Source organism: Esox lucius, chromosome 15, assembly GCF_011004845.1.
Source record: "Esox lucius isolate fEsoLuc1 chromosome 15, fEsoLuc1.pri, whole genome shotgun sequence".
In the NCBI taxonomy this organism is placed as follows: Eukaryota; Metazoa; Chordata; class Actinopteri; order Esociformes; family Esocidae; genus Esox; species Esox lucius.
In genome coordinates this window covers 12,552,557-12,579,897 of record NC_047583.1, presented here as the reverse complement: position 1 = coordinate 12,579,897, position 27,341 = coordinate 12,552,557, and the positions used below count along the sequence as shown (strand labels likewise).

Genomic DNA, 27,341 nt, shown 5'->3' with positions numbered 1-27,341 from the left:
CTTATGGCCTGTCATTAATGAACACTAAGAAACAGTTCAGATCTCATGGTCCCCTTGGAGATAAGTCTAAAGCAGTGTTTCTTAGGAATCAAGCACCAATGTGACAAAATGTCCTGCTATAGTCATTCATATGTTTACATTTGAACATGTTGTGTGCTGATATATTTGTAGTCTAACTCAAAGTATATTAATTATATTAGTTATATAACTTTATAATCCACATTTTATTCATGGTTTGGTAACCAGTAATATCATTTTATGTAATCTTTTTTTTCATTATTATCTGTTGACTGATTATTTGTTGTTGTTAGAACTAGCCTAAACCCTGGCAACCTTGTCAAACAAATATCATGCCAATCTTTAAATTTGATCTATACCTTCAGATTATAGGACCGGTTTGCGGACATAGATTAAACCTAGTCCTGGACTAAATAAATCAATCTTAAACCCTGAGTGAAAAATATATAATCAAGTTTAACCATTGAGGTTGACGTTAATTCAGCACTAGTCTCATTTCTAATATACAGCTATGTTGTTTTTTTTCTACTACCACCAGGGGGCTGTTAAATGCCCGTACCGTAACACAATCGATAATCCCTTCACGTGCTCACCTGTTCGCGCAGTGTAGCCACAGGTAGGACGCAACTATTTAGTCATTTGTGGGAAACCATTGGAACGTACGTGCGCAAACCTGATTGAGCTAGTTTGTACAAAATTATATTTTGGAGTGTTCCAGTAAGATACCACTGCAGTCATCTCCTGTGGCACATTGTGCGGAAATGCTATACCTGAAGTTTCAGCTCGGAATGTGAAGATAAACTTTGGAAATGTATGCAGTGGAGACTTTTTGAATGGAGGGCAGATGAGGTAGAATTGTACCCATCAAAACGGGACCTCAACTATTTTATTAAAAGGTAAAACGAAATCCTTTAGAATATTTTATTGTACCCTTATTGCATACACTTTAGTTGCGTTTCTTTAACTTTTCGTAGGCTACAGTTGCGCTGCTGAGTTATACGTTGTGTGACATGAGGAAAGGAATGTGAACTGACATGTCATCATAACTTGTTTTATCGCGGTTTAGTTATATAACATTTATATACAACTTTTGTATCTTTCATCATAATAAGCATAATATTTTCTTTCTAAAGAATAACCAAAAAATATCTCAATGTGGTGTCAATATAAAATATTTAAATTTATGTGAGTTAAAATAAGTTGAGGTTAGTTACATGAGATATTGATTTTACAAAAGACAAACGACAAAGACAATTGTGCACATGCAGGGAACAGGGCCAAGGTGTTGAAGATATGGAGCTTGGCCTTGGGGGTTCCAAAATGATTAACAAATACATGTTTTTGTAGATAATCACAATGAAAAATGACTGAATTGTTTGAGGAGGACTCATTAACATTGAAAGTATCATGTCACTTGGACACATGGCTATCTTTTCCAGTCAATGGCCACATGGTACCTGATACTTGTATTTCCTTTATCTTTAGAGAAGATTGTTTATTAACCCAGTTCCAGTTCCCTGGGGTCTCTCTCAATTTGTAGACTTACATTGCCTGCCCATGGACTTTGAACTGGGAGACCTAATGCATAATGGTGTTTTGAATACAGATCAATGTGAACATTCAATTACATATTTCATTGGAGTCAAACTGGCCAGATATAAACAGCAGTTAGCACCAGTGTAGTTTGCTAATGAACACTGTACTAAAGTCTCTTTTGACAAAATTTTCCTGACCGTTTCACATAATCACCCCTTTTTAACCTCGACCCGGATGGCTTCACCCTGACCTCAGTTGAACAGTCTGAACTGGGGACTCAAAGACTTTTGTTTTGGAAGGGTGTGTCTTGTACTTGTGTTTTTTCCTTCTCACTTGACTGCCTACCAGGCCAGGGCTTGTACCCATGAAGATAACAGGTGCCTTATATAACCACAGAGTAAGGAGGAGATGTCTTTGCACGGCTATTTTTTTCCGTAGCATGCAACTTGACCACAAAAAACTCTGGGCTCTAGTAAGAGAGGGATGAGGGTAGAGAGGGCGTTAAGGAAAGAAAGATAGCTCTGTTTAGACCAGTGGTTCCCAACTTTGTTCGGTCTGTTAACAGTAGATCTATGGTCTCATGAATCTTCTCAAGCACCCCTATGGGTAGACCTAATACCACCACTACCCCTGGTTGGCAACAACAGGTCTAGACAGTGGTTGGTGTTGCAGAATGACCATAGTGGAGCAGTGTTGAGTAGGGTTAGTCAGTACAAGACTTAGTTCACAGCAGGGGACACAGAGATGACGGGATTCAGACATGCTAACCAGAGTCTGGGCGACTGTCCCATGACTGTGGTGGAATCTGCAGTGACTCAGGTCCATTGTGAAGTAAGAAGAGCCTTCTGTGTGTAGATGGTGGTAGAAAATGTTTAATCAGTGGGATTGGCTGAGTTACTCATCTGTCGTCATTGAATCTTTGATCAGTACTGACGGAAATCCTATCATTCAAAGTGCCACTCTAATGTGCATGTATGTATGTGTGTGTGCTGTGTTCTCAGGCCAGCTTTCCTTAATGGTACACAGGAGTTTGGGTTTTAGCAGTAGGCAAATGTGACAGCACTTGTTTTGGTAGCTGAAATGTCAAACTATTTATATTAAAAACATTTGCATGTGTCCACTCCTGGATTGGACTGCCCCAGATACTACCTTCTGCAGTTGTTACCAGTCCTCAGCCTACCCACTGTATGGCAGTCTAACTGACCATATTTTTGTTGTGGTTGGGGCACGGGGGGCTTGTTTTGACTGGAGAGGACAGAGACTTCAGAGACTTCAGATATGCCAGGGGCAGGAGAGGATGTGTTCTAAGCCACAGTATGTGTTTATCCCAGCAGTCAGTAAGTCAGAAAATCTCCCCTGGTTTTGTTCCCTCAGACCAGAGTTTTCGTCTCCATAGATACAAAGGTTGAGGCTTAGGCCCCCTACAATATTAACATGAGGTCTAGAATAAGACATATTCAATGGCCCTCTCTAAGACACGCAAGTATCTCTCCATTGTAACATGATGCACAATAAACAATATGAGCGAGTAATGAGGGGTACCGGTAACCATAGCCTGAGTGTAATTCATTTTAAAACATTACGCTACAATGGTGCTCTCTTACAGCCTTTGCCATTATGTTTTAATGACTCAGTTTCCTAGGCCACTGTATAAGTCTCTGTCAGGCAGTGAAAAGGGAGGAGGGGGAATGAAGGAGGTGGGCCGGGTGACAGAAAGGAGAAACGAGAGGGTGAAGGAGATTTGGAAAGAGGAGTTACACAGTAATTATCAATCTCTCAGGAATGCAGGCTCTACTCTTAAAACAAGCTGCTGCATGGCTGCCATGGCCCAGCAGCACTCAGGCTTGAACAGATTTGTCCACGGCTCCACATATATTCCCCCTTACAGCAACAATGACCCTGATTCACTGTTCACTGACCTCATTTCAATTTTGTAATGTTTGTCAGTATTGGCGTGTACTGGTGTCTTGCTGTGTTCACTTCTTATCAACATCCTGATTCCCATTCGAGAAACTTCATGGTAAGAGAATGACGTTGAGAATTTCACTTCAAAATGTAGGACGAACTAGTGCACCAGAACAAACCAGGTTTCCAGAATTTCCACTGAAGATTTAGCAAAAACACTATCAAGGGGAACAGTAAAGATGTAATGTTTTAAAACAGAATATACATTAAAATAGTAATCTCACAAGTATTTAAATATTGACTCTTAAATATTGACTCTTTAAATATTTAAAGAAAAGAATAGGTTGTCAGCTATGACACCTTGGTTTAAAAAAGAAAAAAAAAAGAAACTACAATTAATAAAACCACTTTATAGTAAGTAAAATTGATTAACACTTGGTAACAGAATGACCTATATAATTATGGATATGTGATGTGTTTATTAGTGATGTATCCTGAGGTATACCATTTTGGAAAATGCTGTATCATCCCTTGAATGTATGGGTATTATTCTACGTTTTTGGCTAATTTCTCCTGTCCTTTCTAAATCTTGTCATTAGTTCTGTTGGCGAAGATGACAACCAGTCGGTAAGCCTTTTTGGAACGCAGACTGTGTAGGATAGCAAAAGGATGAATAATAGTACACGGTCAAATAATCTAATCTAACAAAGTTAATATTAGTCCATCCTGTCATGATTTATTTTGTTGTAGCAGGCCCACAATGTTATTTATATTTGATGTTGATATATTTGTCAGTTTTAGCTGCATTACATTAAGATGATTTTACTTATAGTTCAAATAAGTGATTTCTGAATGCAACCTCTCATTCAAATAAGCTAATATCATAGCTAGCAAACAGAAATTGGTGGTTTTGGTAAAAGTTGTTTATCTGTAATGAAGTGGATTGTTGTCATTGACAATAACACATTGGGACTGACATCCCCACAAGCATCCTACTCTGATTTTTAACTGAGCAAAGTGTAAAATACCTATAAAAAATAGCAATTCTGTAGTATAATTTACTGTAGTAAATTACAGTACTGTTTTTGAGATTTAGTCTGAACAAACTTTCAATTCTTTTCATTACCATGGTCATCCAACATTGGACAGTGGTAAGTCAAGGAAGGCGGTAACAGTAAATGAAAAGTAAGACAGCTCATGGGTAGAGGTCATTAAGAGTTAGGAGACGTGAACTTAACTGGAGACTGTGAGAGAGAGCCAGGGAAAATAAAGGGAGAAGCGAGGGAGAGGGGTAGTCAAGGGTGTTATGGGCTGAGCATAACAGTAGGGCAGTGAAATGGAGAGGGGTTGTCCAGTGTTATGGGCTGAACATAACAGTACGCCAGTGAAAGGGAGAGGGGTTGTCAAGAGTGTTATGGGCTGAACATAACAGCAGGCCAGTGAAAGGGAGAGGGGTTGTCAAGTGTTATGGGCTGAACATAACTGTAGGCCAGTGAAAGGGAGAGGGGTTGTCCAGTGTTATGGGCTGAACATAACTGTAGGCCAGTGAAAGGGAGAGGGGTTGTCAAGAGTGTTATGGGCTGAACAGAACAGTACGCCAGTGAAAGGGAGAGGGGTTGTCAAGAGTGTCATGGGCTGAACATAACAGCAGGCCAGTGAAAGGGAGAGGGGTTGTCAAGAGTGTTACGGGCTGAACATAACAGTAGGCCAGTGAAAGGGAGAGGGGTTGTCAAGAGTGTTATGGGCTGAACATAACAGCAGGCCAGTGAAAGGGAGAGGGGTTGTCAAGAGTGTTATGGGCTGAACATAACAGCAGGCCAGTGAAAGGGAGAGGGGTTGTCAAGAGTGTCATGGGCTGAACATAACAGCAGGCCAGTGAAAGGGAGAGGGGTTGTCAAGAGTGTTATGGGCTGAACATAACAGCAGGCCAGTGAAAGGGAGAACTGTCACAGGTGACCCAGTTGTGGTTTGTGAAATTGTTTTTTATTTTAGCCAATTCAATTGCAGTCATTTTGTTAGGTTTTTAAAAGTGCCTTAATTTCAAAGAATATAGACACTTTTATTTGACATGTAAAATGCTCCTATGAACTTCATGTTTAGTTGGTCTTGTTTTTTTGTTTAGTTTTTTTTACATGGAAATGGGATAATCTTTTTCAATAGAAAGCAAAAACTATTGAAAATAAAGGATTGACTCCTAAGAAAAATGCATAGCTAGGGCTGTATATTTTTGAAATGCTGTCTGTTTTGAAGGACATTTATTTTGTTGTTTTTTATGGTTATTCTCTCCACTATTACTGATTCTTTCCACTAAGTCATTGGGAAGACCAGGAAATTCCCAGAGCCATATGGACAACATACACAACATAACTAAATGTTTTCGGAACCAACCTGATCTGAGGTGTCTACAGTGTCCACCCTGTTACTCCTGAGGCCTCTTTTATCACTCCTTCATCTGCATTGGTTATGACCGCTTTGTTGCAATGGGCTAATATTTTTACCTACTCTGCACCGCTATACCTTTTTTTGTGCAGAAAGGTTTTTCACCTTTCCGAGGGAAATCTTCACAAGGAAGATTCCCCCTAGCGGTGCCTACTCTACCGCAATGCACATACACACGCCTCCGATTCAGATTCTGTAGTTCTTTTAATGAACTTCCTCTCTGGAGAATGCCCCTTTACTTTCTTAGTGTTGCTCTCCTTTGTTTGATGATGCCCACAATGTAGACACACCCTGAATCAGTTGAAAGAACAGTACAGTAAAGCCAACGTTTACACTGGTAGGTGACAGTTATTATTGCAGGGCTTGGCGCACAGTTTCCCTGTATACAAAAGTGTACATTATACTGCTATTGGGAGCCATTAGGTTGGTGAAGGGATTTCTTACCACACTGATCCCTATAGTAGGAGTGAGCCCTTGACTGGGATCTTCCACACCGCTCTGTCCCTTTAAATCCCAGAGTTCAGACTCCGCGGTAAAGGTGTGCTCCTGGTTATACTAAGCTATACTCACTCTTCAAACAAAGGAGTCTGTTTCACTGCCGCACCCTCTTGTCTTTGACTCGTACCCACGGGTACATGCACCAGACAAGTCTACTTCCTTACCTCAAGTCTCTTTTGCAACTCCTCTAGTGTAAACATATTACACTCTCCACAGTACCATGAAAATATACAGTCAAATGAAAAGTTATCTATTGAAACATATTTGGACACATGGATGTCTGACCTAAATTCCAACCACATTCCTTATTAATGATAACCTAATTCAACAAATCAACAAAAAACTTTCATGAAATTAAAATGAACAAAGATGTATTAGTACACCCCTTCAGGTGCACCAAAATAGGTGGACATGATTTGTAAATCATTAGAGTGGTATTTGGTAGGGTCCAGCCTGCCATAAAGATTAGAAATTTGGTCTGGTTTGGTCTTAAACATATGGGTGTGTGGCAACACAATGCCAAGATCAAAAGACCCATCTAAGGCCCTTAGAGTCTGGGAGGGTTAACAAAGCCATTTTCCAAGCAATTTTGGCCTCTCGGGTCCTTGCCAAGTCGCCATCATTGAGTCAATCAGGAATTCAATGTTGTACAAGGAAATTCTTGAAGCCATCTGCCCTGAACTGAACATGCAGCAGGACAATGCTCAAAAAGAAGAAAAGGAGGGTAAAGGAATGGCCCTAAGCCCAGATCTCCGTTCCATCAAAATGCTATTAGTTGCCTGAAGTGGGCTGTGCATGCAACAAAGCCCTCCAACATTGCACAGTTGAAGAAGTACTGTAAAGGAGAGTGTATCTGAGGCAATGTAAGAGAATGATAAACCTTCATAAGTAACGGCTACATTAAGTAATTTCAGCGTAAGTGAGCGACATCAGCTTCTACAGCTGAGGGGTGTACTTAATACAATTAAATTTCTGTTGATCTTTGAGGGATAGATGATTGCAAAGCATAATAGATCTGTGTCAATAGTGTTGAAGTTAAGAATACATAGCTATTTGTCCAACTATAAAAAATTAAAATAAAACATCTTGCCAGCGGGTGTACTTCACATGAGTGTATGAAGCAGGTTTGTTGTTGTTCCTGTGTTACAATGGTTCAGATATGTCTGCCACAGCAGGCTTGCTTATCCAGACCAAAACCCCAGAGCCCAACAAACTGGTCTGTCATGGCTTCCCCTGTGTACCAGTTGAACCAGGAAGTTAGCTTTGAAGTTGGATTTTTGTCCCAGTGGACTGTGTGCTGATGTATATGTCAAACAAAGCAGACTCCCTCATAGAAAAAAAAAAACTAGGGACCTACATATCCCATGGAATGTATGCTGGGTCGATGATATATTGTAGTACACACTTTCAAGGCCCTCCCTGCTCTCGAATGAAGGATCAGAGGCCCCCTCATTTCAATGCACAAACAATTTCCAATAGTTTCTGATAAAAAATTATTTTCTTATTGTTGTGCTGTGTGGGAATGTTCAGTGGACATTTCTCCTGGCCAGTGTCAAAGCACCACATCAATTGTAAAGGAAAATGTAAACAGAATGTCAGAACACAGGCCTGCCCCACGGCAGGATTGGGCTTGGTTGGAAAACCACAGAACAGGCCGATTGTGTGTGTGTTTCTGTCAGTCTATCCTGATGCATTTAAATCAATAGTCGCAGATTAATCAATGTTTATACCTTTTTAAGGAAGTCTTAAGGAACATGTGATTTTTGTCCTTAACCCTGGCCTTGTGGGTATTATTATGCCTGTATCAGCAGCCAGTCACCATTGCCATGTGTGGTTTGGAGTTCAGTAATTACAGTGCCAATGAAACAACTGTAATTTTGGCAGGGTAAACTTCGTGTTAGAGTTTAGATGTGTCTGGATGCTGTGTGTGGGAAAGAGGGTCACTATGGTAACTTCCCAACCAAAAGTTTGCAGAAAATGCCTAAGTGCTCTACTGTATGCTTAGGCAAATATTTATATATCTAAGGAAAGCCATGCATCAAACACAAGGAATCACATGGCTGCAGTGCATTGCGATTAGATCCATAATTATCTATTATGCTCTAATACTTCAGCCACTGTGGGGCCTAACTTAATCTTGTGCAATATGTGCAAATCTTTTCGGTTAATTTAGAGACTCAGAAAGTAATTGGATTGTTATCAGGTCACCACGGCAACAGTTTGGTGAGTCAGTTCCCTGCGGCCAGACAAAAATCTGACTCAGGTGGGTGGTCCTCTGCCGTATCCCATGGTGCTTTGCAACTCTTACTGGGAGAAAATAATGACGCATTTCCACTGAGACTTAACCCTACACCAATGAGCCACAAATGCAGTTAGGATTCCATCAGGAGTGTGACATCAGGACTTGTGGTGAGCAGAATCAACAACCTACACCTTTTTCAAGTTCAGTTAGCCAGCTGAGAAGTAACAGTTGACTGGTTTTGGTCCCAGGGTCAGAGGTCAGCTGGAGCCATTACCCAGTGAAACAACAGTACTGGTGGATGGAAACAGAAAATTCTGAGCCTATTTGGTGAGACATTGGGCTAAGTCCTCAATGGTAATGTGACCTTAGAGAAGACATTGGGTTAGGTCCTCAATGCTAATGTGACCTTAGAGAAGACATTGGGTTAGATCCTCAATGGAAATGTGACCTTAGAGAAGTAATACTGATCCCCAGTGGACCCCAACGTCTTCATCCTCTCATTTGGGAGATTCTAGCAATATGGACGTGACTTTTGGGAGATTCTAGCAATATGGACGTGACATTTGGGAAATTCTAGCGAGACGGACGTGACATTTGGGAGATTCTAGCGATACGGACGTGACATTTGGGAGATTCTAGCTATATGCACGTGACATTTGGGAGATTCTAACGTTATGGACATGACAATTTGGGAGATTCTAGCGACATGGACGTGACATTTGTGCACAAAATTACAACTTTGATTTCTCATAGAATGCTCAAACAAACACTTAATCTGTGTCTATAGTACTTCTTTGGGGGAGGGAATACCCAAATATGTTTACTTCCATGTACTGGCGTGTTAGAGATTTCAAGCGTTATGGATGTTCCATGATATGGACAAGCTATTGTCCATTTCATTGGGAGACTGAACACATTAACAAAAATGTTAAACAGTCTGAAATTAACATTTAAATTACACAGATGCTTTGATAAAAGTATCTACTGCACATTTACCGATTACTCATTCCTAAATGACTGTAATTTGCTAGGTTTAAAGAATAGAGCACATTGCAGATGGGCCAGAGATGTGTCCCTGAAGATGACTGGCCTTGTAAGTTGGCCTTCAACTGCAATTCAAACCATGGCCTCTGGTTTCATGTGCTCTCAATTCAAATGTTAAAATGTTGCTCTTTGGCAGACTTGCTCTCTAGCCCTCTTCTGGAATCTTTCACAGAACGTCCATGGGAAAGTCCCTTCTATTTTCTATTAGACTTATGAGCTTGTATGCATCTTGATATTTCTTATTTAGGATAGTGGCCGAGTCGAACAGTGCTATGGTGACGTAAAGTATCGACCATACTCCATACTCCTTACCCATACTCCTTACTCCAGCCAAATGCTCTGTAAAGCCCATGGACGTTTGTTTCTTCTCCATAAAGAGTCTGAATCTGAGTACATTACAAACAATTTGTAGAATGCAAACCACTGATTTTTGCTAATAAAGACAGAACATGGGGGTTTTAAGCAGTTTTGAAAATTCTAATTAGCTTTGATTCTCTGGTTGGTTAGAGATAATCCAATCTCCGATTTATTTAATTTTGTACAACAGAACAAATTTTGATGTTACCCCAAATTACTTAATTTACAATAATGGCAGTTCCAGACTGAAATACAGGGCCCTGCATAACTATTGGGACAGTAAAGTAAAATATTCAAATTTTGCTGTACACTTTTATACTACTTATGTTTGCTTTGTGTTGAATAGTCCCAGTATTTATTGTTGCATCAAATCTGAGGGATGGCTCTCTTGACATAGCTGTTATTATTGGTTGGTAAAACAATTGTGTTGAAATGGACAGAAATACAAGATTACTGTCAGTTTTTTTGCCAAATTTTCATTGTATCTTGATATTCATTGAGTGTAAAGCAAAAATAGCAGATTTGACTTTACTGTCCCAATATTTATGTAGAGCACAGTATGTAGTGAACAATACAGCAGTGATAGAATTCAGTCTTAGTGATCCGAAGAGTCATTCGTCATATTCCTGGATTTAAGGGCATTTGATTTCAGTGGTTAACACTGTCATTCCCCCAGGAGATTCGAGTGATCAACGGTAAATGTTTTCCCAGTGTGGGGTGTGTCTGGCAGCCTGTATTGGCCTGCTCTGGCGTTAGATTTTTGTGGGAAAACACATATATAAAATACCCTTTGTTATTCTTTCTTTAAGCCTGTTAGTAGACATGCAGGATTATTTATATATAAGGACTTTTCTAGTCCCGAAAACAAAACCGATGTTTTTTTTTTTTTTCCTGCATTCCTGAAATAAATAAATAAATACAAATCCAATATGACCTTTGAGTTAAATGTTTGCCCACCCCTGTTGGGATTGCTGAGGTCTAAAGGTTCCTTCTGGACATTTTAAGGTCGAGAGCGGGTGTCAGTGCAGGGACACTATTGCTTCCTCGAAACCCAGATCACATGATAGTGCCCTGGATTCTTCCTTTCCCTGTCTCCTGTTGATTAGTGAATACTTCCTGAATCATAGCTTGTTGTACTGAGCATCGTCAGCTGGAGGGAACCCTGTAGAATGGTTCCCCAGGAGGGATGTTGTGAGTCCTGCCTTAAGGAAAGTTTGTCGGCAGGTTGGAGGAAGGATGGAAGAGCAGGAGGGGGATGAGATCATAGTGTCAGGGTGTTGTCAAGAGAGAGCAAAAGAAGGTGGTTAGCAATGGGAGTTGGAAAGAAGCTGAACTGCTATGGGGTATCAATGATGTCAAGAAATCGTCATTAACTGCTGAAAACCTCCTTTTCCAGGAATTGGGGAAAAATGTCCATGTTTTCCTATTAACATTTGCTTGGTCTTAGTCCTCGAGTCATCGGACTACTTTGACAGTGTCAGTATATTATAAGACATTTAAACTGGACAGAAATGACTTAACGTTCGTTGGACGGCGACAGTCTGTTAGTGTTGCATATGTGTTGTGTTTTGTTTTCTGTGTGTGGCTATGGGTGGGGCACTGAATTATGACTACATGTTCAGGAATGAAGGGAGTGGTGCCACTTTTTTTTGCAGAGGCCGTGAAGTTTGGTTGAGTACAGATCAGGAGGGAGTTGAATGGACTGGGTGCTTGGGCTCCCCGAACACCTTCACACTGAGAGTCATGATCAAAAGAGTGGAATTGATTTAAACCAATGGTGCAATCAATGCTTTTGTAATATTAATGTAGCAATTGTAGGAATGGACAATGGTGAAGTGAATACGATTTGCCCTCAATGAGTGGAATTGATGGTCTTGTTTCATCAGTATGGTTATTCTTCTATAATAGACTCACTCAATTCTATCTCTCTCTCTCTCTGTCTCTCACAGGCAGTAGGTCCAGTGTAAGGTGGGATGTCAGGCCGTGAGTCTGTCGGGGACCTGATCCCCCAAGATGTTGCGGAGGTGTTTGCCTACGAGAGGAACACCAAAGGGGGGAGAAGGAAAAAGCGCGGGGGCTCCCTTGGTCGGGCCTTTAGCTGGCTCAAGGGAAAGAAGAAGAAGGATGTCAATGCTAACGGACAAAGCCTGGACTTTCATTCAGGTGGGCAGAAGACTGTCAAGACCTCCCCACAGGGCCACAGCCAAGGTGAGAACCATCTGGAAAACTAAGAGCTTAATGGGCATTCCATTATGACCAGCGCAAAGAGTACAACTAATTCTGTAACTAAACTTTGCCTCTGGAAATGGTTGTGTTGCATGGACTTGTTTAACTTTGCAAACATTGTTTTTGTTTGCTACTGTAGTCTGGTCTCTGGACTCTGCTTTCCAATAGTGGAATTAGGCACAGAGCTTTTAAACACCGAAGTGGACTGGTCAAATAGGCTAGGATTTGTGGTTTCAGCAATCAATGAAAAAAAATTAACGTTTGTTCTAAATACAAAACCAAGGCACTTTATAATGAAGACCCTTTGATTTGAAGGCCTGCAGTTCGGTATGCCACAACTGTTTAGACTCCATGATGTCTGTCTATGCTAGCTAACATCACCATGACATTGCCTGCAACTTTTATCAGGGATCTGGAGAAGCATGTCTTCATACTAAAGCATTTTGAGTTGGGTGTTGAGAAACAGTTCAATATCTCCAAGGTATGTTTGCTCTCTGGAGGACTGTTTGGACAGTCTATGACTCACCAGCTGCAATTTGCCTTCCTCTATCCTCTACCTGTTCTGGGACGTCCAACAAACCTCCAGTGCCATGTTCAGGTTACAAGCAGGCCATACGGAACTTACACACACACAAATGATAAAACACACTGGCGTGGCGTGGTGACGCTGGGCCGGGGTGCAAGCTGTCCTTACATGTAGGCATTGTAGTGCTGTCTTGGTTAATTGGGCCATAGACTAGATACATTTCAAACACTTTAGTGATTCTGTAGACTGTAACCGACAGGTTGTGGGCGAAGAAGGGGTGACATTTCAAACAGTGGGATATTACTGTAATGCCAGATGTGAGTGGGCAAATTATGAGGCAGGCATCAGGTAAAGCTATGCTTCATGGTAGAGATATCCTATATAAGGAAGTCATCATTATTCTTACCTAGATCTCAGCTGTTGTTAGACAAGCCATTGAGCTGTCAGCCTTGAACAAGGGGCCTTGTTTGCCCTGGCAAGTCACTCTACGGGGCAGTTTGCTTTTGTTAGCCGCGTGACTAACTCAAATAAGAAAGCAACTGATAATTTTACTAGGAAACATCCTGAGACATATCACCAGGCATCAGATGCTGAAATTCTCCTGGAAAAGCTCACGATCTCCCCCAGAATGCTGCAGTACATTCCATAAGCCATATAAAATATAATGGGAGCTTATCCTGACAGTAATTCCCTGTGATACCAGAGAGGATGGGCCCCTTGCCCACCCCACCTCAGGCTTAGTCTGCACCCATATAATTTAAACTCTAGCCAGTACAGTTACAGTAAGTAGGAACAAGAGGTTTTGATCCAACCTTTCTCACTTACATCCCACCCTCCCTGGCTGGGTATCAAGCAATCTGTGGCTGGAGGTCAAACCGGGTCTGGCTGGGGGTCAAACTAGGTCTGGCTGGGGGTCAAACTGGGTCTGGCTGGGGATTGCTTGTGTTGGTGTCTTCAAGCAATGCTAATATAATAAACATCATTTTAATAGACTTTGATGTGTGTAAACAGCAATCTGTCTGCAATGAATGGTGATTGTGAGAGTATCTACAGTAAGGCTGAAAATGAACACCTGTCACCCATCAGCTGGTAAACATTTATATTTCACCAACCATGTTAATGGGTGGTCACAGAACATTTGGAAACAGTTGTATTTTTCGTGCTTCTTAAAGTTGCTCTAATTGCTGAGACAACTAAAGTGTGACTGTGTGTTGGTGTTTTTTGAACAGTTAAATCATTTTGTTTCCCAGCTAGGTTGTTTTTCATTGTTTGTATGAGTTTGAGTCTACTACTGCTGGTGATAGCAAAGGAAATTACTGATGTCTCAGTCATGTCTCAGTCATTTATAATGTGCTAGATTGAGCACGGTTCACTCTGAAAACACTTCATTTACTTTAATGTCTAATCTACAATTCATGGGTGTCACGGCTACTGTTAGGGTGTCGCGGGCTGCTGTTGGGGTGTCGCGGGCTGCTGTTCGGTTATTACTGTTAGGGTTTAGTGTTTTCTTTGTCTTTTGTTAATCAAATCTTTCATTCAGTGCAGCTCACTGAATGAAGCAGGGTGTTTATCCCACCTTTGGTCCTGGTGGGAGTGTACTGGTAAACACCACCCGTGGAGTTTGACCCAGACATCCTGTTTGAGGGCCCAATAGCAAGCAGAGATAAGTGTGCTCCTAGACCCTGCCCTGTGATGGAAACCCACTGACCCAGGGCCTGTGTTGACGCATCCTCCGGTGATGACCTGTGACCTCACACGGGCCTGGGTCACACAGGCCGCTGACCTTTCTGGTGTTTGCCGGTTGTAGGTGTTTGGTTCGCCTGCGTGCGTGTCACCAGGCTTCCACACTGGGTTATTTGCCTGCAGTAATGCTTGGACCTGTTGATCCTGTACGTCACCTGGTTGAGCTCGGCTGTTAGCCTGCATCACGGTACGCTTGACTCTCATATCCTGTGTTCTCTCCAGCCGGACATCAACGGGCTCACATTAAGCTGACTGGGGGAGGGGGAGGAGGGTGAGGAGAGGAGAGGGGGAGTGATGCCAGAATGATAAGGCGCTACTGCTGGCCTGGCACCTGTGGGTCACCTGGATTGCTGATTGGTAGGCCAAAATACTCTCCCAGGACATTCCATTCATTCCTCAGCTTCATACACACACTTTCTCTGAGCCCAGGGAATTAAGTCCTTTTGTTTGTGTGTAGGTGTGTTTAAGGGAATGAGTTGGGGTCAAATGTTATTGCAGGCATTTTTCTTCGTAATCTTTCTAAAGGTTGCTTAGGTCTGGTCACCCCAGAGCAATGTCCCGCAATGTAATTTTACAGATACATGTATTTCGGCATTGTTTTCGGCTCAGGGTCATCTTCCATTGCGCTAATTAGCTGTTTGTATACTGTTAGTTCGCTATGACCTGTAGTTTCAGAAAGGTGTGTGGGTGTGGTGCCATGTGTGGGTGGCTCTGTGCAGCGTGGATAAACCTCTGTTGGCTTCAGCCGTGGGTGATTCCATGAAGGCCGGGAGAGCAGGAGAACAGGTTTTGAAGCCTGGATACTGTTTCACTTTCATCAGCTTATGGTGGGAATCAAACTCGCCTCCCTCAACTGCATTGTTACATTGCTCCAGACTGCTGCAGTAGTTAAACAGCATCCTGTGGAGTGGGAATGTGTGTGTGTTCTGTATGTGTCTGTACATTCATAACATCTCAGGTCCTACGGGAAGGCCAGGATGTCCTCTTTACCACAGTGTGTGAAATACCTGAATGTAACACAAATCTGTCTGAAAGGGTCAGGTATAAGGGTACAGAGAATGCTCTTAGTGGCAAGGGCAAACCCTCCAAGTCGCTCTCTTGAAGTGTGTTTGTTTCTCAACAAGACTAACCTGCCTAAATAAAAGCGTAATTTTATTCATTCAGCAGACCTCGGTGCAGTCATCTAAAATGGATTATTGTGTTTTTAGCAGATTTCATACTTAATACCTAAAGTCAGATGAATTCGCTAACACCATTTCTTTTTCTCTGCATGGAATTTTAAGGAAATCATTGGTAACATTTTGACAGATGAAGGCAATGGCTGGAAGTTGTCCGCTTCTCTTCAGCGTAGCCTGGAGGTAATTCTTTATGTTGTGGATTTGTTACTCTGGCTTCTCACACCCATCACAGCCTGTCTATGTCACCGCAAGAAACGTTTTCTCAAACTCTCCACAAACTAGTTGGATGGATGCTCGATAGGAGGTTGAGTGTTAGGTGGGTGTTTTGGCTACAGTGTTACTGTACATCACAGTATGTACAGTAGCACTGGCCTTTATGTGACACCTGAGGAGAACAGGACCAAGATAAGATTTTTACCCACGGCTTCGGGGCGGGCTAGATGAATGGAGCCACGCGGCTTTTGTTAACGTTCATCCCACTAAACAAATAGTCACCTAAGTTTAAGGTGGTTGCCATGGTGGTTGTTTTCTGTGTGCTTTTCCTGCCCTCTCAAGGACTGCGCTAATGATATGTAGAGTGAACATGTGCACACAGAGGAAAGCCTTTGTAGTGGACCCTCCACCCAGCACACCCACTGGGCAGCCACTACGCCCACCGCAGCTGACGAGGACGCTGCCATCTGCAGGCATGGTGTGGTACTTGTCCCGAACTGTTCATTTTGCGTGTCCCAGATACGCCGAAACAAGGGTGTCTGCTGCACCAGATTACAGATTGTACCTCATGTAGGCCTGCAATACGTGAAGGCTAAAGTCTTGTCCTTGAGAGCATGGTGTCAGCCTGTAATTCTCCCTGCCGGTGTAAAAACGTAGCCCTGTAATGAACAGGCTTTTACTGCTGCGCTGTTAATGTGCAGCAAGACAGAATGTAAATCTACCAGACTTCTGGATGGTTGTATGAGGTTACTGGTAATGGAGATGTTGAGCTTCTGTGTGTGTGACCAGTCTGTCAGTAGGAGCCTAGCAGAGCTGTGTCTTCCTGAAATCTACGAGTCCTAGCAGGTCTGACTCTGCATGTTTCACATTCTCCATTTTTTTCCCCCTTCTTTTTAATGGGATTTAATCAGCGCTTATCACCAGCTAAGCCCTGCTGTGGTGCTGCCTGGCAGGGATGTGGGGAACAGAAAGTTCTGTCACTCCTGACCTTCTAAGTGTTTTTAATTAGGGAACAACAGGGAGGAACTCTGGTCTATGTATACGATCTCTGGCTTCCATTGATGTAAACGCTGTGATTATTACATGTTAACTGCTTGGTTAATAATTCAACAATGTGTGAACTCAATTGTTGTTGTTTTTGTTGTTGTTGTTGTGTGTCAGATTGATGCACGTATGTTTGTTTACTCTTGCATACATAGTTTTGAGTGGACATTTAGTGTGCATATTCTGTGATGTGAAGTAAAGCCGATTATTCTAATGCACAAATTAATATAGGTTCTGACCGCATTTTGGTTTTGTTGATTTCCGTTTGGTGAAATATTTCGTATCTTATCATTTTGTATTTGTGCAGTGAATGCACCCCAGGTCTCTCAAACACTCTCACACAAAGTTACTATGAGTTCACAACTCTCCCACTGTGACATCATTCTACTTTGTTCTCAGGCTTCTCATTTGAAAGAGCCTTTAGGACCTGGCTGGTACAGCAGACAGAAACCTTGCAGAAGCACAGTGTCTGTACACGGTTGTCTAAAAACAACAGAGAGGGCATGTTAGGGCAGGACTGTTAGCGCAGCATGTTGTGTGTGCGCCTGCGTGTATGCCCATATGAAGTCTCCACCTTGTGTCTGAGTGTATCAGTGCCACTGTGTTAGACTGTGTTAGATCTTGGGTAACAGGCGGGAACTCATTCCACTGATTTCCCTCTTCGCCTAATCTGGAAATATTAATTGACTCTAGGTTTCTGATTAATTAATCATGTCATTGACTTCATTTCTGAAAAACTGAATACCTAGAAATGTACCATTAGTCTACATGATCAACTGATTCCCCTGTAATGTAATTGGACAGCATCTCTACAGTGAAGTGTGTCATATAAACTGCGCTGTCCAAAAAAAATAATCACCAACAGATTGAAATGCTTTTCATTTCTTTGTTTTTAATTGAATGTAAGCTGATCTTTGATTCCTGTGCATTAGCTAAGCTGCTGGGTATCATACGTATTAGATTTGGTATCTTCACTGAAATCTATGGAGTTTATATCTGTCTGAGGGCTCACTAAATCAACAACCCCCTTAAGTCCTACTGATGTTCTATTAGACCCGGCGACAGATGTGGGGGGGAATCTGATTAATATAAACTGAATTACAATAGGCTTAAACAAGTGGCTGTGGGACCCCCATCGTCGGATGCCCCATCCAAGTGTGTGCATGTGTGTTTATGTATGCGTGTGTGCCTGCACAAGCTCATCTGTGCTGTCCCTATTTCCTATCTCCATTTGACTGTAAATGTATTTGTCACTGTGGCAGCACCTACATTTCACATTTCCTGTTCTGTCCCTAGCTACAAAGGCCACATTTCTAATCCGTGAAAGACAATGGCATGTTGATGAAATCACAATGTACCAACCAGTCCATGTAAAGCATACTGGATCCTCGACCAGGCACATCGGCAGCACGTGTTGTTCTGTTGACGGCCCACGTGATTCCTGTGTCCTCAGAAAGAGCTATTCATCCTGGTGAGATACCTGTTGCACTGGATAATGGATGGTAACATGGAAATGTTTTCCATTTGCTCAGATGTTACACATTCCTCATAATGTTTGCACACCGCACCAGGAAGTTAATAGACCATTTCCCCAGATGGAGATTGAGGTCTGTACGTCCACAAAAGTACACCTCTTCAGAGATTCTCCTCAGGGGAATAAGGAATGTCAATAATAGATTTGCCTCGGATGTGAAGTCGAGGGGCATATGAACTTCTCATCGGAAGTGTGCTGCGAAAGAACCGTGTTGTTCTTTTCCAGTTAGATTAACAGCATTTGTAGATTGATGTGGTTTGAGAGAATGATTTTATGTTGTAACATTATTCTTCAGTGAAACAATCCTGCACAACATTCCCTCCTAACAGGATCTATCTTGTCTGATTAACTGAAACCTTTGGAGTATATTGGCACCTTTGCTCCACCTAGTGGGAAGTGTGTGTTGAGAGTCCGACTTCAAGAGAAACTCATTCTTCCTGTTAGACGAGTGTCTTTTTCAGTAATGGAAGAGTAGCTAGTAAGCAACCACTTTTCGTGTGTGTGTTTTAGGTCTAACCAAATGTCCCCATGAGTATAGTAAAACCAGAAAAGATTATACTCATGGGGACCTTTTGCCAGTCCCCATGAGGCAAAAGTAAATTTTCGCCTCGGAAACTTACAATTCATTTTAGAGTTAGAATTGGGGTTTCTTTAAGGTCCAGGCATTATTGGTTAAGTTTAGGGTTAAGGTTAGGCATTACATCTAGGTAAATTCTAGGCATAAATGTTACTTTATTGAGGTTAGGGTTAGGTTTAGATTAGGGTTAGGTTAATGTTAGGTTTAGGGTAAGGGTTACGATTAAGATTAGCATGCAGTTTCTATTTTCTGGTCCCCATGAGGATGGCCATAAAAACCTGTGGGGGTGGGTGGGTGGTCGCAGTCACGGTCACAGCTTTGTCTGTCATAATCACGTTCTGACCAATCCAGGGCCAGAATGTCCACAAACAAGGCGCTGTGGGGATTGGTCAACAAGGGTGTAAGAATGGGGGTGCTCGCTTGAGGGACGGGCAGAATTAAGCTTCTGGGATTAATGTCTGAGCTCTCATTGTCTAGTGATGGCACTGCTCGAACTAGGGAATAACATATTGAACTAGTGAATAACAACAACGTCAGCAGGAGCAGAAACAACAAGTGAAACCTCTTCTGCCCTGATTGAAGTTCCTTTGTCTGTGTTGGATGGTGATATCCTGGAATTGTCTTTCTATTCTGAAACAGAAAACGCAGCGGAATTGGTTTAAATTTGCCTTTTTTCAGAGGATAAGATCTGTTTTTCATAATTTTCTGGGATTATATTACCATGCCATCTGAGTAACCATGGTGGTGCTTTTGACTCCCAATGTTTACTGTCTCCCAGTGTCCTTACGTTTTAAGAGGAAAGGTGAGTTACATGACAGCTTCAGCTAAAACAACTGGCTGGGTCCAAGACATTCTCTGCATCTGTTTTAATTAAATTCTGGAGATTTTTATGGCATGACAAGGTTCTTTCTTTCTCTTTAGGTGATTTTAGCATAATGGGTTTACTGATATGTGTCATTTAATACCTGTAGAAAAGTGTTCACAGTATTGCTTTACATCTATAATATTTGTCATACAAAACTGTCACAGTGTGACTGCACAAATCAACAAATAATTTTGAATGTATCTACAGTTGTTTTTAGCTTGCTATTATTAGTATGGTAATTGCCAAAATAGAATATATTTAGGGTGATCCATCACTGTGATCTGTATTACAGGGACCATCAGAACATATGGTTGACAGGACACATTCCACAAGGGTCTTCCTGTGGCTGAATTTAAAGCAGCTTTAACTAATGGAAGATGACAGGCTTAACACATGGCCATGGCTTTCCACACTCTCTCAACATTACTTAACTAGTAATCACCTCACTGATCCTGGATCTGCTGAGGATCTGCTGCTTAATAGCCCAATGACACACTGCTGCTGTCCTCATCATAACCCAGTGACACTGACAGCTGGATTGAACTATCTGATAGAGGGAATATATAGCTTTATTTGAATTTGTTGGTATTTGTTTATGCAAAGATGCTTAAAACAGGATGTCGTACAATAAAATGTAAAATATATTACTCTCCTGACTATTTGTATAGTACATAATTCATAAATAATATATATATTATTTTCGGGAGGCCTTCACATATATAACAGGGTCTGTGTGGTTTTCAGTCTGACCCTCTGTGACTTTCCCATCTTCCCAATCCTTTACCAATATACTGCCTCTTCAGTAAATAATGTGTGTGAGACACAAAAATAGGTGTTTTTTACTGGCTGATTATCCCAATAAGGCCTGCGGGGACTTGTAGGACCTGTATCTAAATAATACAATATAAAAGTATTGGCCAAGTAACATTTGCTACATATATTGCCATAGAAAACAATTTATATGAATCAGCCCGAATTCCCCTTTGTGGATACATCAAATTACTTTATGCTGTAACTATTACACAGTATTTATGCATGCAAACCCACATTCTCTTCTCCCACCAGTCCCAAAACAGGAGGATGAGGAGGCCCACATCCCGTCTCACTTCCAGAAGAATGTCTTCATCGAGGTCAACCGGCCCAAGTACCTGGAAGACCTGCACAGTGAGGCCCAGGAGGGACTCAAAATGCAGCAGCAAGAAGGTATTACAGCCCCGCCCCCTCAAATACTCACTATTATAATAATAATAATATGTGCTATACATCAGACTCTTGTATTTAAAGCAGCTTAAGTCATGTGTGCATACATTTAACAAATGGGTGTTCCCAGGAATTAAGCCCACTAGTCTGGCATTACAAGCATCATGCTTTACCAACTATGCTGTAGAGCAGTGTTTCCCAATCCTAGTCCTCGGGACCCATTTTTTGCTTTGGCCAATGCACTCACACACCTGATTCAAACTAAAGACCTGATGATAGTTGATTACGCCAATCAAGTGTGTAAGCGTTAGGGCAACATTTAAAACAGGTGTGTGAGCGCTATGGCAAAAACAAAAATGTGCACCACCTGGGGTCCCCAGGACTGGGATTGGGAAACACTGCTGTAGAGAACCAAAAAAATTATAATTCTCCATCATGTACCTACCCCCGATTAGATGAACCCGTTAAGTGACGTAGCTGTGTGGCCACTTGAATTTTGAAATGTTTTAACTTTTCTTTCAGAAACCAGTTACGGAGTTGATTACCAGGATGACCGAAGCGTCACTGTATGTCTGCCTGTTTTTATCCACTGTGATACATCAAATGACTAAACGTTATCCCATCACAAATTCACACCGAACTTGCTTTAATGTAGCAAATACTAATCATTTGCTGTTGGTCTTGGGATTCCTACAGTCAACGGTGACCCGACAGCCAGATGACACGGAGACGGAGACGGAGAGTTGCAGTTACGGATATAGGAGAGGCTCTCTGTCAGACAGCACAATGGCTGACACAGTGTCCCAGGTCTCCACACGCTCCACAGTCTCCACTAGATCCACACGGTCAGGATTGACCCGCCAAGGTAACCGGGCATGAGCACAACTAGAGAACTGCTCCTAGTGGAACCACTATCAAGCCTTGTCCAACCCTGATTTGCTGGATTTTTTCTTAATGTTGTCACAGTGCTTGGCAGATCTATGAGTAAATGCGTTTTAGATTGAAAATGTCTATTGACGTTTTTAATTTCTAACTTATTTTTCTCTCCTGCTTCTTGTCCAGCGTCAACCTTCAGGCCCCTGAAGTCAGAGAAGAAGCCGGAGAAGGCCAAGGCTAGAAGGAGACATAGGAGAACAACCGTTATGGGGATACCACAACACATCCAGAGAGAACTAGGTACACTAGTCGTTAGGCACTTGTGAAGATATTTGTGGTGGATTTCATCCTCAGTACAAGCACAGAGTCCCAGTTTGTCAGTGTAGCAACATGCTGTATGAACCAATGTTGATTTGTTCTGTGGTTCCTCACTAAAGGGCTGGACCGAGCCTCATGGGCATGCCGTCAGGTTATAGATGAGGACAGGCTCCCTAACGGTGAGAACGAGAACATCCACACCATCGATGGGCCTCACCAGACTAGCTCCCGGGACGGGTTGAGGATCTACATGCAGTCCATGGAAGGCCTGCAGCCTGTCAATGAGAACCAGGTCCAGAGGTTTCCCCCTAGAGCCGGCCACCGGGACGACCTGGCTGTACCCCAGCAAATGGACCCTCATCAGCAGCCGCCCAGCCCGGTCATGTCCATGAACCCCCAGGCGGCGTACATGTCGAAGATCATCCCCAACGCCGTGTTGCCGCCCTCCATCGATGTGGTGGAGATCAGCCGCAGCCGAAGCCGTAGCAGCGTCCGTACCGTCAGTAAGAGCAGACTGCTGCTGGCCAGCCCTGCCTCCTCGAGAGCCTCCTCCCGCGCCTCCGCCATGTCCTCTGCCTCCCGCTATGACCCGCCACACTTCTCCGACAGCTCCGGGTGGAGCCGCTCGGATTCCTCCGAGACCCTGGTGTCGGACTCCTCCACCATCTCCTCGAACAGCACGGCTAGACAAGGGGGCTCACAGGAGGGAGATGGAGAGGGTTCAGTCAAGGAGAGGGCCCTGGGTAGAGACGGCATCCACGCTTCTGTCGGTAAGACCTCCTGGGTTACTGCCACCAATGGCAAGGGGAAAGCCAAAGGGGATGATGACAAACAAGATGGGCCCTTCATCCGGAGCCTGTCTGTGATGAAGCCCAAGAGGGCCCCAGCCCCACCCAACCGCTCCTACTCCCTGCACAAGGACAAGATGAAGAGGCGCTCGCGGGACCTGGCGGACATCAGGTTTGTTGCCCCTCAGAGCAGCGCAGTTCAGGTTAGGGAGGCGAAAACTGCCCTGCCCTCCGATAACACAAATAGCCCCGGGTACACAGCAGACACCAGCTCTCTGGATGAGTCTCCACGCTCTGTGGCCACCAGACCTTTCGACACCCCTCAGCAGACAATCAAGGAGGAGGTGACCAGTGAGCAGCCGGTCTCCACAGACCTATCTCCACAGACCACTCAAGAAAATGGCCAGAAAAAGACTGTCTCGCCCTCCAGCGGCTATTCCAGTCAGGGTGGCACGCCCACCCCCCCTTCCAAACAGGCCCATAACTCAAACCCCGGGAACAGGAGAGGCCTCCTGGCCAAACTAGCAGGCATCTTCCCCAGGACACCATCCCCAGCGGCTTCATTTCCACCACCTGTTAGCGGCAAGACGCCTGAGCCTCAGTCACCCTCCCCAGTCAACGCTGTCCCTCCCTCACCTTCAGTCATGGCACTCCGAGAGCTTTTCAACATCCCGCCACCACCCAAGGTGTTGGCTCCCCCTCCTCCTCCCCCAGAGGTGTGGGCACACAATAAGCGCACCTTTGAACTGCTGCTCGGTCCCCCTGCACCCATCAACATGGAAACGATGGTGAGAAAGAATCCAAAGGATCGACGACAGCAAAGGCAGTGTCCCTCCGCATCTAGAGAGGGTTCTGTTAAGAACTTGTCAGCAGAGCAGGATGCGGTCGGTGTGCTAAACAGGGTCAATGTGCCTGAGGCTAAAGAGCTGACAGGTCTTGCAGACCAGGAGAGGGAACAGTTTTCCACTGTGGGGACAAGTAATCCAGTAGCATACACGCATGAGTCAGGAAAAGGTCCAGAGAGTCAAAATGTCCAGGAAAGAAAAGGTTTTATTCCAGTAGTTAAAGGAAAGGAAGGTAATGGACCGGCTCAAATGGAGATGTCTGAAGGCGTGAAAGGGAATAGTGAGGTTGAATCAGAGAGGGTCAAGGTAAGTCAGATGATAGGTAAACTAGAGAAGGTCAAGGCAAGTCATTTTGTAAATGGAAAGTCAGTAACGACCATGGTATCTCCCAGAAAGAGTGTTGACAAAGTAAACACACAAATGCATAGACTTACTAAAGAGGGAAGGACTGAATCCCAAGTTGAAATAGATACGTCATCTGTGGCTAGCCTTGCCCTAGCACACGTCTCATCTTCTTCTACACCACATGCACATCCTATTCCCGCTTCCAAACAGACCCTACCTGTGGCCCCACTTTTGATGCCCTCAGACTCTTTGACGACTCCAGAGCCCCGACTAGTCTCCCCCTATGGGGAATCTTCTTGGCCCCCGCCCCCATCTCCTTTGGACTTGGCCAATATTGGGAATGAGCTTGACCTCCCCCTTCCCCCACCACCAAGTGGTTACGAAGACGAGGTAGTTATAACAGAACCTGTGTCCCCTGTATCAGAGGAGACAGTGAGGGCTCCAAACCTTGCCCAATCTGCACCCCAGAAAGTTTCACCTGTATCGCAGGGAATCCCACCTCCACCCCAGACTATCCCACCTCCACCTCCTCAAAAAGTCCCCCCATCACCAGCTCTTGGGGTTACACGTTTGACTTCCAAAGAAGCCACCTCAACACCAAATACAAAGTGTCCTTCCTTCTTCATTCCTCCACCTCCCAAATGCAGTCCACCCCCACCTCCAGTAAATACCATACAGCAGTCAAAACCAGGAACCACAGAAAGCCAGAATAAAGAGAATAGGTCCCACAGCCAGAGCTCTCCCACTCCCCCAGAAGAGATGCACACTCCTGTGGTCACCCCCTCTCTTCTTCAGAAGGTCAAGCTGAGGTCTGTCAAATATTGTGATCAGGGTCAGGAAACGGACCAGACAGAGGTGATATTAAGGGCCAAACAACCAAGTAATGGGGAGGCTCCCCAGAAGCCCATTAGAAGGTCCCTGATCATGACATCTCCCCCTTCCACTCTCACATCCCAACCTACTATTATCACACAACCTTCTATAGCCCCAACCCCAAACCTAGAGGCAACCCCAAACCTAGAGGGAACTCCATCCCCAGCCCCAGTGGTAGCCCCAACCCCTGCCCCAGTGGTAGCCCCAACTCCTGCCCCAGTGGTAGCCCCAACTCCTGCCCCAGTGGTAGCCCCAACTCCTGCCCAAGTTGCAACCCAAGTCCCAGTGGTAGCCCCAACTCCTGCCCCAGTGGTAGCCCCAACTCCTGCCCCAGTGGTAGCCCCAACTCCTGCCCCAGTGGTAGCCCCAACTCCTGCCCAAGTTGCAACCCCAGTCCAAGTGGCAACCCCAACTCCTGCCACCAAGGCAACCCCAACTCCTGCCACCGAGGCAACCCCAACTCCTGCCACCGAGGCAACCCCAGTCCCAGTGGTAACCCCAACTCCTGCCCCAGTGGTAACCCCAGTCTCAGTGGCAACCCCAACTCCTGCCACTGAGGCAACCCCAGTCCCAGTGGTAACCCCAACTCCTGCCCCAGTGGTAACCCCAGTCTCAGTGGTAACCCCAACTCCTGCCACCGTGGCAACCCCAGCCCCAGTTGCAACCCCAACTCCTGCCCTAGTGGTAACCCCTGCCTCAAAGGTGACCCCAACCCTTGACACAATTACAGTCAAGCCCCAGCCCAATAGAATTAGTTTAGCCCCAAAATCATCTATTGTCACCTCTCCTACTCGGAAGTCCCCTCCTGACTCAGCCACCACCCCCTCGATGAGGATGCAGGAGGCAATACGCTTGAGGACAGCAGCCAGAAGTAAAGAGGGGCCTCCATCTCGTCTCAGCATGCCCTCACCTACTTCACCAGCAGGTCTCAAGTCCCCCACATCCACGGCCAGTTTCATCTTTGCCAAGAGCACAAAGAAGGTTGTCATCGAAACCCCCTCGTCCCCTGAGACCCAGGCCAATCTTACAAAGAACCTGATGGCTGAGCTTTCATCTGTGTCTAATGTAGCCAAGTCCGCTGACACACAGAATAGGATGCCTCCACCCGTGGCTAGGAAACCTAAGCCAAAGGCCAAGGATGTGGAGGGTGGGGAGACTGAGCATGTGCAAACTGCGGGACAGGAAGCACAACCAGCCAATGACACTGAGGGTAAGGGATCTATGATTGTGACAACCCTATTTGCCTAATAGTTTTTTAAAGCAATGGTCTATTCACAATACATGTTGATGTGATTTAATTTGTCTATCTCTCCTGTCATAGCTGCTCCGAATGGGACTACGGTTGGTGTTGAAGTGTCACCACCACCCTCCACATGAGGAAGACTGCCACCTGGCAAGGATCAGTCATTTGCATTGACAGACTGACCTTTACCTGGAAGTTGAGAAGACACCATGTGTCATGAACCATTAGTCAAATACAATCGGTAAGAGGGAGATGGCTCCAAAAGAGAAGGCATCTGGAGCTTTCCAAAGGGAGGACAAATGGACATAACTAAATGTAACCCATTCACAAAAGAGATTTATGTAAAAAAAAAAATATGATAAATTGAGTTGATTTGAAAATGGTGTTGGTCTTTAATTTTTCTTAATACTCTTGGTATTTTAGAGTATTTGTTTTTGCCGGAGGGACTTTTTATTGGTCTGCCTTAAAAGATGTTCAGTCAGTTCAGTCACAATGCATTTAGACCCCCAGGAACAGTAGCTGGGCCTAACAGGGATTCAATTAAATAATACAAAAGACAGTGGATGCAGGTCTAGGTACGTCTGGTTGCCCTCTAGTATCATTGATGGAATATTACAACTACTGCCGTTGGGTGAGCCAAACCATGGGGAACATTATTACTTCAAAATCAGCTAAACTTTCAGACATTTTCTATTCTTTTTTTTCTTTTCGTTTAGATTCTCTAGATTGAATTTTTGACTCACACATCTTCCTGCACCCAGATCTCCCTAGGTGTTTCCTTCTTATCCGAATGACTTAACCTCACCTTTCAACATGTCTGTGGTTTCAGTGTCCACTGAAATTGGGATTTTCTATGATGCAAGGTGATGCGTAGATCAGTCTTAACCTCAACTATCTATAGAGCACAA

General features: G+C 43.9%; 1 protein-coding gene across 5 annotated transcripts; it reads left to right on the top strand.

The window, feature by feature from the left end:
• Positions 1-630: 630 nt before the first annotated feature.
• Positions 631-26,787, top strand: LOC105015711 (uncharacterized protein KIAA1522 homolog). Of its 5 annotated transcripts, XM_034297324.1 has the most exons (9): positions 631-914; positions 11,989-12,247; positions 21,011-21,148; positions 21,668-21,711; positions 21,842-22,010; positions 22,208-22,321; positions 22,459-25,706; positions 25,851-26,400; positions 26,512-26,787. In XM_034297324.1, exons 2-9 carry the CDS (start codon positions 12,013-12,015, stop codon positions 26,565-26,567), a joined length of 4,554 nt encoding a protein of 1,517 aa, XP_034153215.1. In that variant the 5' UTR covers positions 631-914; positions 11,989-12,012; the 3' UTR covers positions 26,568-26,787. The 5 variants fall into 5 exon arrangements, with proteins under 5 accessions (XP_034153215.1, XP_019909812.3, XP_012992929.4 ...); XM_020054253.3 differs by having other exon boundaries at positions 632-914; positions 22,459-26,400; XM_013137475.4 differs by lacking the exon at positions 631-914 and adding an exon at positions 11,155-11,816 and having other exon boundaries at positions 22,459-26,400.
• Positions 26,788-27,341: the final 554 nt, after the last annotated feature.